The sequence below is a fragment of the Pseudopipra pipra genome, chromosome 9 (assembly GCF_036250125.1).
Source record: "Pseudopipra pipra isolate bDixPip1 chromosome 9, bDixPip1.hap1, whole genome shotgun sequence".
Lineage (NCBI taxonomy): Eukaryota > Metazoa > Chordata > Aves > Passeriformes > Pipridae > Pseudopipra > Pseudopipra pipra.
In genome coordinates, this window is record NC_087557.1 from 6,325,838 (window position 1) to 6,346,198 (window position 20,361).

The following is a 20,361-nucleotide window of genomic DNA, read 5'->3' on the forward strand; positions in this document are numbered from 1 at the left end:
CCTGCCCAGGTTCTGCTCTCATTTCATGACAGACCCGCACATTTGAATGTATATTTTTACCAGTAATCAGAATATGGCTGAGTTCTACTGAGCCATCTTTCTTGATTAATTACAAATAACAGACTTAACAACTGTAGCGTGTTTTTGGCTCAAACATTTTGTTAATTGCTTGTTTTAGTTGCTTGGTTGAGTGAGCTAGCCTATTAAATCTTCCAGTAGTTTTAAATAATAACTTCATTTTTGAAAGGTATTTTCTGTTAGCTGAGGCAACCAAATAATTTTCTTGGCAGTCAGAATACAACATACGTACCAAAGCAAAAACTATTAGGAAGGGGATCAGAAAACTGGTTGGTGTGTCAGGCACAGTGTTCTGCTCAGAAGTTTTTCCTCCCTTACATCTTCGAAGGCAGTTTTATCCTGGTCTGCAGAGAAAAGGCATCACTAACTTTGATTTGTTGATTACCTGCCATTGGGGAATTGTATGGTAGATGTGCTCCTTTGTTCCTCTTTTCCATTTGTTTGAGGGTTCTCTTACTCATAGATCAGATCCTTAAGAAAATGGTATTTGAATTCATTCTGTCTCTCTTTATAATGGTAAATGGGAGAGGCTGATATTTGAACACACTTGTTTTGGAAGAATTACCATAATGCTTTGTTTTACCATAATGTCCTTTCTCTGCTGGTACTGAGGGGACAGACCAGCATCTGCCCATGCTGTAGACAGAGTTGTTGGATCATGTACTGAGTTGTTGCTTGTATTTTGAGTCTTGCTGTCTGTCTGCCCCCTTGGTTGCCATCACCACTGGAGGTAACATCCCCCTTTCATGGAAGTGAATATTGCACTCCACAGCTCAGTGGATTTTGTCGTGGTGACCACCTTGGTATATCTGACTGAAGGGGAATGAGAATATCCCTGAAATCTCATGTCTCTGAAACTTAATGCCATTTTCAGCAGGAATAGCAGTTACACTCTGAATTCCCTCACTGGAGCTCCCATAGATCCGAGCAGGAAAAGTCAGGCAAGAAGTGAATGCACACCCCACAACTCTGATAACACTGGCCTGATACCTGCCTCAGAACACTGTGTGTGCCCTGTGGATGGAGACTGCAGATGTGCATGCAGTCTGTCTGCAAGAGCTTTGACTTGGCTACCTGGCTTCTGGGAATCCTGAATAAGTGACCAGGGCCCCTTCTTTTCTAGTTAGGAAAGGTCTCCATGGGGTAAACAAGTATTTCCAGGGAGTGTTGTCATATGGTGTCTTAGCTGGCACACATCTATTTTACTGACTGCTAGAACATTGGGCCTCAACAAGATTAACACACTGAAACAGGCATAGAAAGAAATCATTTCAGCATGAATTGATGTACCCTTGTGTTCTGGTAAAATGAAATTTGTTGGTTTTCCCATTCGTGGAGACACTTAATAAGTGGGAGAGACTGGAGATGGCATGAGGATGGTAAAAAGCATCAGTGTAAGAGATGACAATGACTCTAGTCCAGAAATAAGGGTTGTATAAATAGGAATATTCTAGTCTAATTAAAATGGGATCAATCACTGCTACACGGCTGGGTGCAGTATCTCTTCTGTCATTTGTTTTTATATAACTTCTAGTCAATCCTTGGGTCCTTGGCTATTGATAAAGGTCATGCAAACAGACTGTAACTTTAATTGCTGTGAGTGGCTTTTATGTGATACATCATCTCTTAGAAGATACATATTTCTAAGCATATCTAATGTGCTATCTGTTTATCTAAAATTTTTCCTTTTAATTTCCCATTTTTGCAATGCCCTTTTAATTTTATTGCCTGGCTAACAAGTGAGAAGTAAACTCAGGGTAGTGGTTTAAATATTTTGCAAGAAAGAATACTCTTGTAACTAAAACACGAGATGAAAAGTTAAAAGCTTTGATTTGGTTTCTGATTTTACTGTTTATCTTGTTGTTAAACTCACTATAAAGAGACACTGTCAACATAAAATCAGACTTCAGTCTGCAATTTTGTTATCTGTTAAATGCAAACAAATCTTTACCATAATGAAAATGCTAAGGAAAAAATATGATGGGTTTTGACATTGTGTATATGACAGCATTTTGAAAAGTAGCAATTCCTGTCCTGAATCAGATCAGTATGTTTGTCAAAGCAGCAAATGCCAGATGCTCAAGAGGAACTAAATCTAATAGACTGCTGCAGCCCCCACAGCAGACGGCTGGGCAGCATTTGGATCACTCCCTGGCTTTATGAAACTTTATTTTCCTTGCATGGGTTCCTTTTCCTTTTCTGATGCAGCTGGGGACATCCATAGGAAAGGATTCCTGGAATCACACTGAATTCTTCGTCTGGAGGATGCTTGGCATCAGTGGAGGTCATAGCTTAAGTATGTGCTTTGTTTAAAGAAACTTCTGTTTATCAGCTTTCACAGAGGAAATGCAACAGTCAGTGACTTGTTAGATTTCATCTTCTGTTTATGTTGGAGAAAACAATATTCACAAACATAGGAAATTAATGTTAAAGCTGCAGAGTGGTGGTTGGGTGCTTAGAGGAACAGGTAGAACCTTACACTACTGAATAGGGTATTGGTTTGTTTGTTTTAGATTAAAACATCAAATTAATGTCTCTGCTTGCAGACTCTCTCACCCATAAAATACTGTGCATCTTCCCTTTAAGATTTCAATTTAATAGTTAATGTTTATAGAGAGTGCAGAGATCCATTATGAAATGCATAAAGGAAAAACATCAATATTGCCTAAGCATTTAAATGTCCATGCTCCACAAGGGGTTAAAAATACTGCACATTTTTGGTAATGTTAGAAGCCCTGATGGGTGGAGTAGGCAATGGGCGTTTCAGTGTAGATGGTTTGCTAACCCTTTGCTGTGCAGCTGAAATACAGACTGAGACAGTGGCCAGCAAGAAAGTGGATTCTCGGGAAGCTGTGTTTCATTAAGCCTATTTTTAAAACCCTTTTCTGCAAGAGAAGTTTAGTGTTTGCTGCTGCAGGAGGAGCAAGGATTTTAACTATTTTTTAATCACTAGCTTTTTCTGGTAAATACTGTAGAGAAAGCATAGCAAGAACAGCTTTAAAGAGTTATGAAAGCTCATTAGCAACCAGTTGCCAAAATATCTGTTTCTACGTACTCTACCCAACTTAAAATAATCAAATTAAATGAAAGGTGGTTTCTGCATCTGGTTTTGAATCTGGAAATAAGTTGATACAGACAGAGATTCACTGGACAGTTTAATTACTGTAATAAATTTGCAGTAAACCCCATGAAAATAATATTTTCTTTTTTTCCTGTGAAGATGGATACATCCTTACATAAAGAGAAGCTTGCTTCCTCCTTTGTCTCATTGTTGACAACTATAAATTTTCAGTTAGATCTTTGTAATGGCTAACTACACATCAGAAATCCCATATGTATGAAATACTATGCAAAGTGTGAGCATCCACAGAGGTTGTCATAAGGTATGCTGCTAACAGCAGAAAGTCTAGGCAGAAATGTCTTTTTATTATGCTTTTCAAAAATAGCCTCTGAAGATTCCACACGGGTGCTTTGTGGGAGGGCATTCCACACTGCGGGAGCAGAACGAGTGCCTTTAGGCATCTGAGGTCAAAATGTGGGCAAGGACTTTAGACATTTGTAGTTGTATTTCTCCCTGCTTACAAAAAAAATTACTCAACAGTTTAGGGATAGTTTATATAGCAAGCTTAATTTGGGGATAGCCAACACTTTATTGGAACAAGTTACAAGAAGCTTAGACTGCTAAGTTTTTCATTATTTCCAGAATGACCTTCTTTGCTGTGTACAATGCACAAGTTGCTGTAACCTTTGTGTGAGACAAGTGAAGTGATGCTTTTCTGCAAATGATTTGCCACTGAGATGATGGACCAACACCCAACTCTGCCAAATGGAAAGCTGAGTAGCTACTCCTGGGCTAGGCTGGTACCCAGCCAGGAGGGCATAAAGTAAGGCATGGTGCTTGATTTCCCAGAGTCTTGAGCCCTTTGTTTTTGGAGCAGACCCAGGTGTTGACCTCTTCAGTGGAAGGTAAAGATGCCTCTGTGGATGGAGTCTCCTGCTCAGCTGGACTTGCTTCTGTTCTCTGGGTTTGGTTTGTACTTGCAGCTCACTCCGTAGAGTAGCAGTTCTCATGCTGGGTAAGCACAAGATGCTGTTGCCTTTCAGCCCCACACGGATAAGAAGTTGCCACTGATTCCTAGTAAATTGAGTTGTTTAGTTCTATGCTTAGAGCCCTTGTCTCGTGTCCCCATCCCAAGCACCTCTGCCAAGCTGTGTCTAACACACCACCCCGAGCACCTCCCCGAGGAACATGGCGTGGCAGCTGGGACTTTGCAAAAGCAGTTCTGGAGAGAAGGAGCTGGTGGATGCAGGCCGAGAGCATGCAAAATTCTCTGCACTGGGGTAAAGCAGAGGGGAAAAGAGAATATGCTTAAAATACAAAAGCATTTGAGAATCTCAGGCTGTGTTTTCAGTGAAGATTGCGTGTCTTCTCATACAGCAAAGATAAGAGTTGCAGTGTAAATAGCAGAGAGGGGCTTAGTTCCAAGGAGCTCTTGTGCTTTTCAAGTCGAGTTTGCTGTTTTGTTCTTTCTATGTAATTTAGATAAGAGGCTTACACACATCAGTTGCATAATTTTTACTCTTATGCCTTTAAGATGTTGATTCAAAACTGAGGCACTTGAGAGAGCTGAGAGAATGGGGTGGGGGCTTAGCCAAACTTTGCAGTTTATACTAATGCTTAATTTTTTTTTAACTGAATTTTATTTTCCTAATATCTAACCTTAATTATTTTTACTGCTTCTTAGACATTCTAGTGAAGAGTAATGTAAAAGAAGAATTGAACACTGGAGCTTTCTCAACACTGCCTATTGATGTGTTTCCCCCTCAACCAAGCAGTGGGGCGGTTTTTTCCATAGTGTCTCTTTTAGTTAAAACATCTCATTATCATGAAGTCCTATACCATGAATCTCTATAGAGATCAATGAAGGTCCTGGTGGTGGTGATGTACATGTTCTTTGTTCCTCATTTGCCTTTGGGAACATTCTGTTGGCCTGTGTTCTGTGAACGTCTGTGTTGTGCCAACCCCACACCAGTACATGTGCTTTTGATATGAAAGATGACGCTTCTCCAATTATTTTCTGTCTGACTTCCTAAACAAGAATATAAAGATATGTCAGCTTTCCAGATGGATTATTCCATCAGATCTCTGTTAGATCAATTAAGTAATAATTTTGATTCTGATTTAAAAATTTCTAGTTTTTCCTGCTTATTTTGTGTGCTATTAGCAAGTAAGTCCACAGATACTTTAGATATCTGTGCAGCAGTTTCTTCCATAACCTTTTCCTAACTTTATTCCCGCCTCTTCTCCAGGTCACCATGTGTTGCTCTTATCAGTAAGTCTTTTTACTTTCTCATTTTCATCTTTAAAATACTCTGCACTACTTTAAAATTGTCCTCGGTAGATTCTTCTCCACTCCAGCCCCACTTGCCCTTTAGGACATGGATGGACAGGGAACAAGTGTTGTGATTCTGTAGTTAACAGCTCTTTTTGAGCGAGTCCAGAGGATGCCATGAAGATGCTCAGAGGGTTGGAGCACCTCTCCTGTGAGAACAGGCTGAGAGAGTTGAGGTTGTTCAAACTGGAGAAAAGAAGGCCCCAGGGAGACCTTAGAGCCCATTCCAGTACCTAAAAAGGGCTGCAGAGGTACTTTTTACAAGGGCATGGAGTGACAGGATGAGGGGGAGAGGTTTCAGACTGAAAGGGGGTAGGTTTAGATTGGATGTTAGGAAGAAATTCTTTGCTCTGAGGGTGGTGAGGCCCTGGTACAGGTTGCCCAGGGAAGCTCTGGATGCCCCATCCCTGGAAGTGTCCAAGGCCAGGTTGGATGGGGCTTGGAGCAACCTGGTCTAGAGGAAGGTGTCCCTGCCCATGGAAGGGGGGTTGGAACTGATGAGCTTTAAACTCCTTTCCAACCCAAACTGTTCTATGATAGACTTTTTTCTTTTGAAGAAGTGCTGTTTCGGGGAGTGGGGGCAGGAGTGTGTGTGAAGGCAGTGAGGATTTTCTTAAACTGCAGAGTAAGTTGAGCACTTGCAGCCTAATTTAAATTAATTAGAAATGTGTTCTTGTGAAACTCAGCACCTGACATGAGTCAATTTTTGTGCTGAATGATCCAAATAATGAAATAATGAAGGTCTTTCTGGTAGTATTGTTCAAGCTGAGAGAATTTAGAATCCAATGGTAATTACAGTATAATTATTTTAGATTAAGGGGCATATTCCTGTTATTGTATATAAAATTTTCCTCCTTATCAGTGAGGAGAGAAAAATTCTATGATATGCTTCTCTTAAAGATGATTTTGTGTCCTAATGTTCTGAAAGGATCTGGGATTTTGTTTATGCCTGCAGAAAATATCAGAGGTCACTGCATTCCCATCTTCTCTTACCTTTAAGGAGGAGGCAGTGCCAGTTCTGTAAGAGTGCAACATATGGTGTCAGTCTCTTTACAAACAGTGACCTTCTCTGCAAAAGCACCTAGAAGTAGTTAGTGCTCTTTGTCCACAAACAAGCTGTGGCCAAAGTTGGCTTTCCATTCCTGTGGTTCCAAACTTGAAAAACGCTTCTTGTCCCAAACGTCTTTAGCAGGAGATGTGGGAGGTGAAGGGGCAAAGGGAAGTGAGTGCAAGAAAAACAAGGGCACTCTGGGTTCACCTGTAAATGCTCTGTGCAGCTGCCAAATGAATTTGATTTTAAACTCTAGTTTTGTGTTCTTAGACTAAACTGTATTTTTCCCCTGTCTGAAGTAGTTTCTCCCCCTTCCCATTTCTGAAGTGCAGTTTCAGGGCAGATTGAAATGTATTTGAGGTATTCTGTTTCCTTTAGGGAATGTGAATTTCTTTTAACTGTAAATTTTAGTGCTGTAATGTATTTTATTTAAATATACATATGTTTAGCCTTGTCTATTGCCATGTAGTTTTTTCTGGGAATTACTGGTAATTATATAGTTTGGTAATGTATTAGTATAAAGCCTCATTATTTCAAGCTATGTCAGTATAATGTATTATTAGACATTTAAAACAAATCCACACTGGTAGACAATCTAGTTTTTGTAACCTTGGGAGTGTCCTCAAAGGAGCATAGAATGTTACTTCAGCAAAACAAATTAACTGAAACAATAATTAAAATATACATTTAACTTGAGTAATGTGAATGCAAAAAATGGATTACAGAAAATCAAACTGCTGAATACGATGTTTCAATAGTTCTTGGGCAGACTCAGTATATTTTTAATGAATGTTTTATTTCATTATTTTATTTCAATACATTCAAGGCTTTTGGAGGGCAGAGGGGAACCAGCTGAAATGTTTTCTTTCTTTTATATTGTATTTTTTAAATTGTGATGCATGAACAACTTTGCAATAAGCTGTTCTCTCTGCTTTGATCTTTTGTCCTGAGAATGAGTGGAAAAAATGTTTGTTTAAATGTGCTTTATTACTTTAGAACACGTTAAAAGATGATCTCTAATAATAGAATTAACTGTGTATGAAATGAGCTCATTGAGAGCTCATAAGATGGTTTACACCAGTAAGGCTTAGTTGTCTGAATTCAGTTTTCAGACTCAATCCTGGAATGACTTTATTTGTGAAAAATGATGCAGCTGGGGGTTTGATAGTTTGTTTCACTGTTATGGATTCCTTACTGAAATTCGAGTTTGTATGTATATTTGTGAGTTAGTTATCCTCTTTTTACTTGGATTTTTGTCGTCACCGTGCCGCTTTTACATTGGAACAATCTCAGTATGTCAGTGTTCGAAAGCAGTTGTAACACATTTTTTCAGCAGCAGTTCCTTGTTGGTTGCAGTATCTGTAAAAGCTAATGACATTAAGGAGGAATTGGAGTATATCTTTCAAAGCACAAGTAACGAGTAATAGGAGTGTTTTGACATAGTGTTTAAAGAAAAAAAAAAATGGAATTTGGTTTCCTGCCCAGAACTTTGACTGACTGTCTGGGAATTCAGTGCTGTATGTCAATGTTATGTAGAATTAGAGTAAGTACTTTGGAGTGACTCTTTACAAATATAATAGTGTCCTGCAAGTTTAGGGCCAATGAATTCATAGCCTCCAATATTTTGAGCCAGCATTGACCAAGACTTACATTGTTGAGGAAGTGCTGTGTTTCCTAGTAAATATTTCACTTTCTTCCAGAGAAGCAGTGGTTTTTATCTTTCCTGTCTGCAGTACAACTGTATACTATAAAAATTCAACATTTTTGCAGGCGTTTCAACTTTCAGAGTTCAATACACCTTTTTTGTTGTCTTCTGTGTTTGCAATAATGTTGTTACCTCTTGCATTACCATTGTTTGTTTAGAGTTTTTAAACTCCTGGAGGCTTTCTAAACCATTGTCCATTTTGTAGGTTCTTTGAAATAGCTGAGGTTAAGCATATGTAGACAGTGCTGCTGGAGCAAAAATTTGCACCTTGGTTATTGAATCTTTAAAAATCTTATTTTCATAATATCATTTCACCAACAATAGCTATCCAAGCTGCACGTTGCAGATTTTTAGAGCATGATGAAGATGGTTCTTACAGCTATTTTGATCATTGGTTGGAGGTTTTTTTCCTTAGGAAAGAGCTCCTTCCCTAATTGTGCTCTTGGGGAGTCCAACTGACAGTATCTTAACAAAGATGATTAAGTAAATGCAGGTGTTTGTCATCTTAACACAACTCCTAGTCTACACAATGGTGTATTCAATCTGTATTTTCCTCCCTAAGCAAACAGCATGAAATAAAAGAGGGTGTTAGGTATGAATCAGAGTAATACTTGATTGCAGGAATCCAGACATGGGAGAACTGGAATTCTTTAAAGATGATGTTATTTTATACAGAGGAGAAATGACATATTTTTAAATGTCATTGCAAGAAAAGACAAGGTTTGGCATTAGTCTGGATTGGAAGAGATATGAAGAAAAGTAGGAAAACAATTAAAAAATGTCTTTGAATTATTAGTAAGGTTGTTATTTTGTGATAGTCAGAGAATATATCTGCAAGATTCTTTATCTGGCAGTTCCTGAAGACCTCATCCACCATGCAGAAGCAAGGAAAATGCCTCCTCCTCCCAGGTGCTGATACTCTTGAGAGATGAGATGTGCTTGTTGCTCACAGTGATGGTGATAGAGTCTCTGGTTGACTGGGAGTTTGTTGCTGCTTTGCTGGAAATTAATCTGGCAGCCAGAAGCATGACAGATGTTGTCTTCTGATTTGAGCACCCCACTCCCCCTAGTGCCCCTCACAGTGGCAGTCCAGCTTTGTTCCCAGCTCTGGGTTGTGACAGTGCATGATCTGCCTCTTAGCAGAAGCCTCTGGCTGTCTCCTCCAATGTGGGGAAACTGATACTACATGACTGAAGATGTGCTGGAAGTTGGTGCTTGCCAAGTGTTTAATTTGCCTGTTTCTTAGCCATGTGCTCTTCTCTAGCTGGCTGCAAACATAGCTTTGGACGATCTGTTATGATGTGGGCATGGTCTGCTCTGAGCCTGTGGGAGACGTGCCAGCGATGTCAAGGATGGACAGTCTCTGAGGCTTTGGTGTTATGTGTTATCCTGTCCCTGAGGTTGAGCAAGGGCACAAAGGTGAGCTTGTATGGAGCTCACAAAGGTGATCTGTCATTAAATCAAGTTCTGCCACCATGCAAAAGGGCAGTGATAACACTTGAACAGTCCGTGGTTATTTCCATTCGAGGATGTCTCTGTCCTTCCAGAGGTGCTGCTGTAAGCTTCCCCAAACTGTGGTGCCTCCTGCTGACATCTGCCTGACTTCACCACCTGCTGTGGTGTTTAGAGGGAGCATGTGGCCAAGGCAGTAGAGTTTGTCCCTCTGTTTCAGGTGTGTGCTGTTAAGGCATGCTGTGGGTGATGCTGGAACAGGACCTGTTTTTTCTGTATTCTGCTGCAAGTGAACAGCTGAGCAGCACAATCAGAATGATTAGCAATGTGTCTGGGATCCTTCATGGTACACAAAACAATGTGCTGTTATCAGGAAAGAGCTGCTTGGGAGCAAGCAACTCTTGGTCATTTGAATTTAATATGCAGCACCTGCAGGTTGAGAACTACCATAATTGACATACTCCCAATGGTAGGAGTCAGTAGTAGACTGGCACTGCCTGGCACCTTGCAGGCACTTTTTTTAATGACAATACCTTTGCTGGAGCAAGTCCAGAGAAGGGCAACAAAGCTGAAGAAAGGTCTGGAGCACAAGTCTGATGAGGGGTGGCTGAGGGAGCTGGTGGGGCTCAGCCTGGGGAAAAGGAGGCTCAGGGGAGACCTTATCACTCTCTATAACTCCCTGACAGGAGATTGTAGCCAGGTGGGGATGGTCTCTTTTCCCAGGTAACAAGCAACAGGACAAGAGTAAATGGCCTCAAGTTGCACCAGGGGAGGTTTAGGTTGGATCTTAGGGAAAATGTCTTTTTTTCTTGGATGTTCTACTAACCTTTTTTAACACGTTCCCATGCCCACGTTGGTCAGGTTCCTTTTTCTGAGTTATTGTTCAGGGTTTGCTTTGATGAAATCTGCAATCCCCATTCACGTTCCTGTGCCTACTGAGGCAGGTGATGTACATTCAGAAGCAGCTTCTGTCTTTAGTTAACAGAATAGAGACAATTTAAGGTCAGTTTGCTGAACAGCTTTGGCTATGAGCTTCAGGAGCATTTCAGTCTGGGACAGCTTCATGGAAACAGTCTTCCTGGTGAATATTTCTAGGGAGATTTCAATCTAATAGCTATTAATTTCCAAGGACAGAGGGTTGCAGGTTTTCCTACACATCACTGTAATTATTTTAGGATATCTTCTTAACATTTAGGATATCTTCTTAATATATCTTCTTAACATTTTGAGACATCTCAAAACCTTCCCTTGAAGATTTGATGGCATTAGGTCACTTAACATTTGAAGGTAATGCTCTTGATATAAAGTAGAAATAGTATTTTGTGATTATGGTGTATTCAGGTTTTTTTGTGGATTTAATATAGGAACATCCCCAGGGCTACTTATTTTATTAAAAACCCAGATATGTTGTTATGATAGAGTAAGCAGGTGGTTTTTTTACTCTTTTCTTATAATTCAACAGTTTTCCTTTAAAGAAGTTAAGAAACTGGACATATTATGTACAGCAAGGAAGGAGATAGTTTCAGACAGTTGTTTCAGAAATTAATGTTTTCCATTATCCAACTATCTTGGCTTGATTTAAAAAAATAAAAAATAAAAAAGCATAAAAAAAAATCTGAAGTCTACCTTTCAAAAAATGCTTCTATAAAAAAAGATAAAAAGGAGGGGTGGTAGGGGAGAAGTCTTGACACCAGAAGCTCTGTCACAGCAGAGTTTCTCTCGGATGTCTGGAAAAAGTCTTATACTTCTGGGATGCTTTCCAAAATATTTTCAGTGACCATTGCCACAGGCGTGAACTTCTTAATGCATTTTGCAGTAATCTGCACCACAGTAAAATTGATTACTGTCTGAAAGCTTTTCATGATAACAAGCAAGTAGGGCAGTATAAATGCCATGAATTAATTTGCCTGTGTGCATTATGTTGCATCTTCAGGAGTCTTGCAGAGACAGATGTGTCACCTCAGGAAAATCCTACTTAATGTTTTTTTTACATAATTATGTAATTGCATATTTTCTTATTTGAATTTTAGTAAAAAGGATTCTGCTTCCTCACGAGGATGTGGTGTCTCTCCAGATACTTCAGTTGGTGCCCAAGGAAAGATATCTGGTGGCTTCCTGAGTTTGAGCTTTTCTAGGATTCACTGTATAGAAATTGAAATGCATACAAAAACCAGAAGACTTTTAAGAAATGCCTTTCCAGCAGAAAACAAGGGTGCCGTACCAAAGGTGCATCTTCTCCATGTACCTCACAAGGAATTTCAGGAAGCTTATAAATGAGAGGTTCCCTTTCTATGTACAACTTAAGGGAATCCAGGAAGCTGAAAATACAGTTCAACTTACTGTTTTTTTCCATATTATCTTAGTATTCCTAATGCAAGAGATCACTAGAACTGGAGAAGTTCATCCACCCAGACCATCACCTTCTCAAGATTGAAATCTGAGCTACACTACCTTTCAAAGAGAATAGGTTTTAAGAACTATGTTTTTTTCTGTAAATAAAAAAAATCCCACCACTAAAACATATGTGTGTGTGCATATACATAAATATTTTAATACACACACATATATGTGTAATAAGCAAAATTGCAAACTGCATGAATGAAAAGCTGTACACAACTGAAAAAAGCCGGATCTTGCACACACTGGGGTGTCCTTGTCCCTCTGTGCCCTCTGCCAGCACAGACATCCTGCACCAAAGCCCTTCATCTTCCACTATCGCTCCCACAAACCTTTGTGGGTTTGTGGATGATCTGCAGTAGGTGAAGAGGAAAAAAAATAAAAACTTGAGCACCAGTAGAGAAAAACAAGCTGTCCTAAGCAGGCTTCATTGCAAGGGATAAAAAGGTCAAAGGATACTTTTTTCCCCCCTCTCTACCTTCGGATCAACCACTAGACTCATCCAGCAGAATTTTTCCAGACTGTCACTGGTTCATCAGTCGGGGCTTTCTCTCAGTTTTAAATGCCAGCACCACTTCAGTTCAGAGGAATTGCTGGCTTCTTTCCCAGACAAGATTTCCCAAATTCAAAATGACCTTTCAAGATCCTAACTAATAGGAGCTAAACAGAGATTTCCTCTTCATCAGGCTCTTTCTCAGATTGATCCTTTTACTGACAGCACAGACCGGTGAAAGACCAGCCCTTCACTTGTGATAATAAACACCTCTTTTGGGGAGGGGCAATCTCAGATCACACTGATTTTGTTATATATTTCAGAAACTATTACTCTTCTGTTTGATGCACTGATTATGTAAAGGCACAGGGAGTACCAGTGAAATTACTGGATTTCTTTTTTATTATTATTTATGTATTTAATCCTGCCATTCAGGCTCTGCATGAATGCAATGGAATGCCTACTCAGCCACCCCAATTATTGAGGGAGATGAGAGATGGACAGTGGAAAAGATGTTTATTTGGGTACCATGACATGGGCACTGCTGTGCAGACACATCCCCATGGAGTTAGCTTGGTGCAGCAGGTTTGTTAGCTTCCACTCAGGGGCAAGCTTGCTGAGCACTCTGCAAGGATTCTGTGCCCTCCAAGCAAGGAGAAGGAGGAATTTGGGGCTGTCCAGCTCTGAGCAGGTGGGCTGTGTGGTTTTGCTCTGATGGGTGCTCCAGAAATGCAAGCAGCAACTTCATCTCCCTAGAAACCCTCAATTAGAGTTGGAAACCTGTGTGCAAAATAGTGATGTACAGATAGCCTTTATTGATGTCCTTCTGCAAAGTCTTCAAATGTAGCAGGATAGTAAACTCCTTTCAAGAAAGACACCAGTGATCATTTCTTGAAAGGATGAAGTATTTCAAATATGGAGTTGTGAACTCTTGTGGTTCTGTTCCTGAAGAAGTTTGGGCAGGAGGAAATTGCAGAAGCAAATATAATACTGGTTCTTATGAAAGAAAAACATGGTGGGAAATGAATGATAAGACCAGACTAAGGACTGATTTAACATTAGCATCAGGTTTAGTCCCATAGCTGAATTCAGAAGAAACAGCAGAGATATAACAAGCCTCTTGAGTTTTTTTAATAATATGTTGTGGGAAAAGATACTAAAAGATTGGGAAAAAATTGCAAGTGTCAGAAGTATGCATCATTACCTAGAAAAGATAGTACAAATGCAAAATATAGAAAGATAATAACTAAAACCTGAAATAGCTTGATTCTATCATTAGATCTTTTTTTTTTTAGCTACAGTTTCAGCTTTGATTTGTATCAGAAACTCATTATTTCAACCATGGCCAAAGATAGAGACTTTTAACACTGAAAGAATGTAAGGTTTGATATTTGTGCTCTGTGCTCTGTTCTTCTGACAGTCTGGCTTATCACCCTGAGCCGCTGTCACATTTTTGTCTTGAGGTTTTCAATTTGGAGTTGACTGTGGAAGACTAAAGGGAGAGGTGCATAGATGGAAGAAACATGTTCTTCTCATCTGCAACTTATTAAGTATTCTTTTGCTGTGCTTTTCATAAAAACATTAGAATATTTATGTATTCATTGTTTTGCTGTTAAAGCAGCTCCTTCTTCATTTTATAGACACGTTAAGAGTTATGTTTTCTACAGGAGCACGTTCAGGCCTCAATCCCACACTAAGTTGTCTCTAATAAAATAACTTTCTTTGTTTTTCTTCAAAATTTTGCAGTAATGTATGAGAATATCATGCTTCATTTTTCAGAGTATGCTTTAAAGCCAAATGTGGGGAAGCAAGAGACCATTGTGAAGATGCTGCGTGGCTTTCTCAACTGAGAGAGAAATAGAAATGCAGTCTAATTCTCTTGAGTATATTTAAGGTTATATGGTTAACTCTTGGATATTGATTTAAAGGTATTGATATAAAGGTTTCTATGAGGCATCTTAAGAGTTTGCACTTTTCATCAGAGTAGGCTACTTGCACTGCCAGTGAGAGCTCCTGGGTGTAAACAAGTCTGAGCCTTTCCTTTTCAGGAGTAAACAGGCACAGACCACTGGTATTTCCTTATACTTCCTATTATTTTTCTTCTTTCTTTAATGTAGATCACTCTGGCTCAGCAGGTTCACAAGACACCGCTTCTTGTGTCTCTGTAAAATGCAGGTACCGATCTGGCCATATAATATAGTACAGTACTATAGAACATCTTTCTTTTGGGGATTATTTTCTGCCTCTGCTGCCTTAAGTGCTTTACCAAATAGTTGCTTGGCTTTGGTGTTCCACCTACACATTTTAGAGCCCTGGTTGCAGAATACCTTAACAATGCCCTGCCTTCAGTAGCTGCTGGCAGAAACAAGGTCGAGCCAGCAGCTACTGATGGCAGGGCATCGTTAAGGTGTCCTGCAATCAGGGCACTAAAATGCATTGTCAGGTAAGTATTAGCCCCAATCTATTAATGTGCAAACAAATAGAGAGAGTAGTACAGTGCTGGTCTGGAAATCTAGTTCAGAGGCAGAAATGCCAGCCTTTTTCTCTGCTGTTCCCAAGCTTTATTTGAAAGCTGTCCTTCTTCAGTTTATGATTTTCAAGCAGTTTGCTCTTTTGGCTCATCAATGCCTCATACTAATGGCAGAGGCCTTTTGTGGATACCTACATTTGCTGTCAGTGCATGGTAAATACTCTTGGCGTTTGTACTTTCAGTACAAATGATGCAAAGAATGAATCCTGCTGTGCCAACTATTACAGTTTTTATTTGTGCCAACTATTCCAGTATGGCTTCCTCTTTCAGTTGGGAGCTTGATTTTTTGGAACTTGTGGTCCCCACAGTCCCCATAGACAGGTTTTGGTTGGTGTCATGACCCTCCATGTGGAAGCTGGTGTTCTAAAAAGTTAGGAAGTGGTGAGCAAACCAGCCCAATTCTCCTTGATGTAACTGAAAGTGTTATTAGGCCAACACAGGCTCAGACCTGCCTTTCAGAATCTGAATATCGTGTGTTTGAATTGTCCTGCACGAACTTTCCTGCTGTTTTCTTGGGGAGTAGAGTCTGTCCTCTGGCTGGTGCTGCACTGTAACCATCCTGAAGTGACAAATAAAAATGACAATCACCTTTGATAACTGGAAGAAGTTGAAGTAATTTAACAATCTCTTTTCTTTGAAGCAAAGTTAGCTGACATTGTGTCCAAGGTTTTTTTTCTGCTGTTCTGACTGAGCCTGAAAGTTCCAAAAGCAGAGAATAATTTTTGAAGCGGTTTCTGCCCCTGGCTGAAAATGCAATGGAGTTCATTAGCCTGGAAGTGCTGGCTGAGTCCCTGCTGGGGGAAGGGGAGCTGCTCTTGTATTTTTTGTATCCCATGTGCCATTTTGGACTTCAGGAGTATTTATTTTTAGTACATTTAAACACTGCAGAAGGAAGGGGCAGTTGTAATATGGCATATTTACATCATGCTGTCAGTTCCTGGCAGCTTACTTGCCTGTCGGAGAACAGAACTAGTCCATTAAGGATGTGAGTGCTACTTAGGCCCAGGGGTGGTGAAAACATCGTCTCCAGGGTGGGAAGGCTCCCCAGGCCAGCAGGTTAGTTTGTTTTTCTAAGGTGGAGTACGGGGAATTTTTTTTTCATGTCACAGGAACAGGAATGGGCCATGCTGCCTCCCACTTTTTCCTTCTTCTCCTCTACTCTGGAAAAAGAGAGGCAAAGTCTCTACGTGGGATCAGCATGTGCTGGTTTTTCCCCTCATGTCACGCTTAAGTTCTCTGCCCCATTATAAAAATAAAAATCTATAAATAAAAAAGAACAAATGCTGAGTGGGACAAACTGGACCCACAGTTATGTGCATGTAGTCACTCATAGAAGTGTGCCTAGCCCCATTCCTTCCAGGCTTCATGCATTCCCTGTTTCTTACCCTGTCAGCCTCTTAGGAGGGGAAACATGCACAGATAGTCCTGGCTGAAGCTTTTTTTGCCCTACCACAACATAATATTAATTGAACTTAGGCTGAAATGTTGTTGGGCTCATCTGCTGTTGAATTAGCTTGTTCTCCATTTACGTATATTTTCCCCCATTTGGGGTGAGGGGAGAGGCGCAAAAAAATTGCACTGAGTTTTGCTGCCACACTTTAATGTCACAGTAATACCTTTCTCCTGGAATTAGGCAGTATTTAGCTCTGATCTCTCATATGTGACATGCTGTCTCTGTTTGCCTCCAGCACAGGCACCCTATGATTTCCTTTTCTTGGAAACTGCCCTGTCTCAGCATGTGGGTAGGAGGCCATGTAAATAAATACCAACCACTTCTTAGCCTTCAGTAGGCATTTCCTTTTTCCTGGTGGCTGCAGAAGAAACACTTTCTCACAGTTTGGCATCAAACATTTATATAACTTTCTTGCTTGTGGAACTTTTGTTTAGACAATCAGATTCTTGGTATAGTTTTTTCATCAGTTTCTATTTTTATTCATCTGTGATTGCTTGGTTTGCCAGTAAATAACGTCTGTCAGAACAAACACTTCATCAGAAACTTCTTGAATTTTTTGTAATTGAATAGTAAATCAATTTTTTTTCTTAATTATGATGGAATAAATCAGCCCAAATGAAATATTTCTGGCGAAAAAGTACTTTTTGTATATAACTTCTCTTAAATTTTTGAAATAGAATACAAAGTAACTTACATTTCCATGCAGTCCAGCTTTCAACTGAAAAAACATATTTGCTTATAATACAAAGTTTAATATATGAATTTATATACTAGAATATTTTTCAAGTGTTTGTCACTTTGTCAAGGCAGCAAAGCTAAAATGCTGTCAACACTATTTAGGACATAAGTTAATAACAGCAAAATCATGTCAATAAAAATCAGTATTAGAAGGCAGTGTACTTCTAATTTTCATACATAAATATCTGATCTGCAAGTTCTTTATTTAGTGTCTTTTGCTATTATTTATTTTTTATTGGTAAGTTATGAGTTTACTTTGCTTAGTTTTATTTATCTCAGTGGTAATACTCACTGAATGGATGACAGTGCAGTGTCCTTTCAGGGACAGCCCCCAAGCTTCAGAGACCATATATTCCCTGGAAGTAGAATATAGATATGAACTCTGATGAGCAGCTGTAGAGTGGCACAGAACTAGACTCCTTCATGGCAGTTGTTGTTAGATGAGAGGGTGAGGAATATACGTATGTGTGAGCTTTTGTGAGCAGTAATTTCTAGGACGGCTAAGCCAGAGGTAGTTCGAGAATCCATCAGATACTTTTTGTGTTATATACTGAATTTGATAACTTTTGGATTCAGAAAACAAGACAGTAGAAGCCATGCTTTTCCAGAAGGCTTTTGAAATATGCTTTTTCCTCTACTGAGGCCTGGTATGAGGCTGTCTAGGAAAGTGAGCTGTTATTGGACATGTCACTGTATTTTTATAGTTTCACTCTTAAGGCCTTTCTCATCCAGTTTAGTTTTGCAATCTGCTGAAGCTTAGCCAAGTTGAATTGCATCTGCCCTCCCAGAACACACAGCCTAGTGAGGCCTCCTTCCAGTTCTGTGCACTGGAAGTGACTCCAGTGTATTTCTTCTGGGAAACATGTATTGAGACGAACAAATCCTAGTTTGGATTGTCCCTTTGTCCTGTTTTGTGGCAGACAATAAACCGTAATCCCATGCATAGTTCTTACTTGAGCCAAGCCCCAAAAGGGATATCCCAGTCCAGAGTACTCCAGCAAGGGCAGTGGTGCTGGACTTTACAGCTGGCTCTGCTGGTGGCTGGGAGGGACGAGTCAGCATTGCTGATAAGGGACTGTAAAGGAATCCAAACGTCTCCAGCTTTGGTGAGTTACTGAAATTCTGTAGAGCCATTGGGTAGCCAAATTCACAGGAACTCCATTTAGTATCCACAGCACAAATTCCAGGGCACAAAGCCTCTCCCCACTCCATGGCTGCCATGGTAATGGCACCAGCCTTAACAGTACTTGAGTGGCTTTTAAAAGCTGTTAAACTGTACCCTTCTCTGCAATGTTACTGTGATGTGCAAGACCAGAATGAGGGTAGTGAGGGTGCAAATGTCACCCCTCTTGTCTTTGGATCACTTCTATTTAGCATCAGGTGCCTTGGCAAAGCAAAATGGAGGAGTTTGCTTCGGTTTATCCATCAGTGCAAGGACTTCAAGGAAGTTTACCATAATGGAAACAGCTAATAATCTGAGGGCTTTTTTGTTCTTACATGATTCATTAGCTCAGGAGTGTTACTAGTCCTTAATTGGGAGTGACAGGAAGGAAGGAACTTAGAAAAGGTGAAATTACAGTGATTGTGCTGTAAATGAGAGTTGTGATGAAACTGCCCAAGGAGTTGGCTACAGCAAGAGTTAGTTAGATCATTCCTATTTGGAGAAATAAGATGGTTAGATTAGGGTCTGATCGTGTTTTTAGATGATATACATAAAACCTTACATATAAAATCATACATATAATAGTATGATTTTGATTGATTTGTATGGGGTTTTTATTTTTCAGTGAAGGAATGAAAATTTACTGCTTGGCTCATCAAATGCCACCCTAAATAATTAATAAGAGTAATTCAAGGTAGAGATTGATTTTATGTTACTGGTAACTCCAGTTGCTATGCAGGCATGGTAGAAGAGTTTTTTATTGATCAGACACATTTTAGTAAAGTCTGACCCTTTCCTTTTTAGAATTCAGAGGAATGAAGAATAATAAATGTAGATGCTTATGTGTTTGATGTGGAATTTTTGTAATAAGAAATGTTTTAAAAGGGCCAGTGAAAAAACAGAACTGAAATTAAGGTTTCATTTCTCTTGCAGGTATGTCTATGAAAGATAAGCAGACATTTAAATTTTGGGTATTTCCTTATAATAGCAAATGTACCAAGGTCATTACCAATTAAACAGAGCTTGCTGAGATCAGGCTTTTTTGAGACTTCTCACATATTGTTGTTTTAATCTATTCTTTTCTAGGAGAAAGAAAAGAAATATATGCTTCCTTTGGACAACTTGAAAGTGCGAGATGTTGAAAAGAGCTTCATGTCGAGCAAACATATCTTTGCATTGTTTAACACGGAGCAGAGGTGAGAGAATGTGCTATTCTGGAGATACTTCTATAAAATTATTATCTAGCTGAGCATTTTAATAACTATAAGAGCAGTTCTGGTATTTCCACCATGTTGAATACACAAGCATCTCGATATTCCTGATTTATCTGCTTCTTTGCTGTTGCATAACCATGGGATGAAAGGTTAGTGTCCTCCCAGCCACTCGTGGGGGGAAACAAGTCCATGATGAGTCATGTCGTTCTTCCGTATGGCTGAATAATCATCTCCTGATCCTATTTTTGTTTTCTTTGGCAATCACCTAGGCTTACCAAAACATTCATGACTTCTGTACCTTGTGACCAGATTCAGCTGGAGTAAATCACAAAAGCATCATTGCTTTTCACTTTCTCCAGTGGAAAATCTTGCCTGTCTTTAATCTTGGGAGTCACTTGATTGTTTGTTTGGGTTTAAACACTGCTGAATGGAGAGTGAACCAGATTCCTCCACTTCTCCAATTAATAGAATCTTTGGTTTTGTAGTTTTTGCCCTGCACTTTTCCTTTCAGACTTCATCCTCTGATTTAAGTAGTGTGGGTGCCCTATGGGAGCCTGCTCCTCATGCACAGCCAATTCAGGTTGCTGTGCACAAATAAGGCAAGGAAACGTGACAAAAGATGTGCAAGTGACCTGTAAATTTTTTTGTTTTACTGAGGAGGAGAGTTGCATGTGTAGCTGTCTCAGTGGAATTGC

General features: G+C 39.7%; 1 protein-coding gene across 7 annotated transcripts in view; it reads left to right on the plus strand.

Annotated features, from left to right (window-relative positions):
- Positions 1 to 20,361, plus strand: part of DNM3 (dynamin 3) — a 172,321-nt gene that overhangs the window by 85,264 nt on the left and 66,696 nt on the right. For all 7 annotated transcript variants that reach the window (XR_010432638.1, XR_010432639.1, XM_064664341.1 and 4 more), the window contains one exon: positions 19,539 to 19,648. Coding sequence is in view for 5 of the 7 variants with exons in the window: in XM_064664341.1 (XP_064520411.1) it covers positions 19,539 to 19,648 (110 nt within the window). In the remaining 2 variants the exon portion in view is untranslated. The remainder of the gene's footprint in view (positions 1 to 19,538; positions 19,649 to 20,361) is intronic.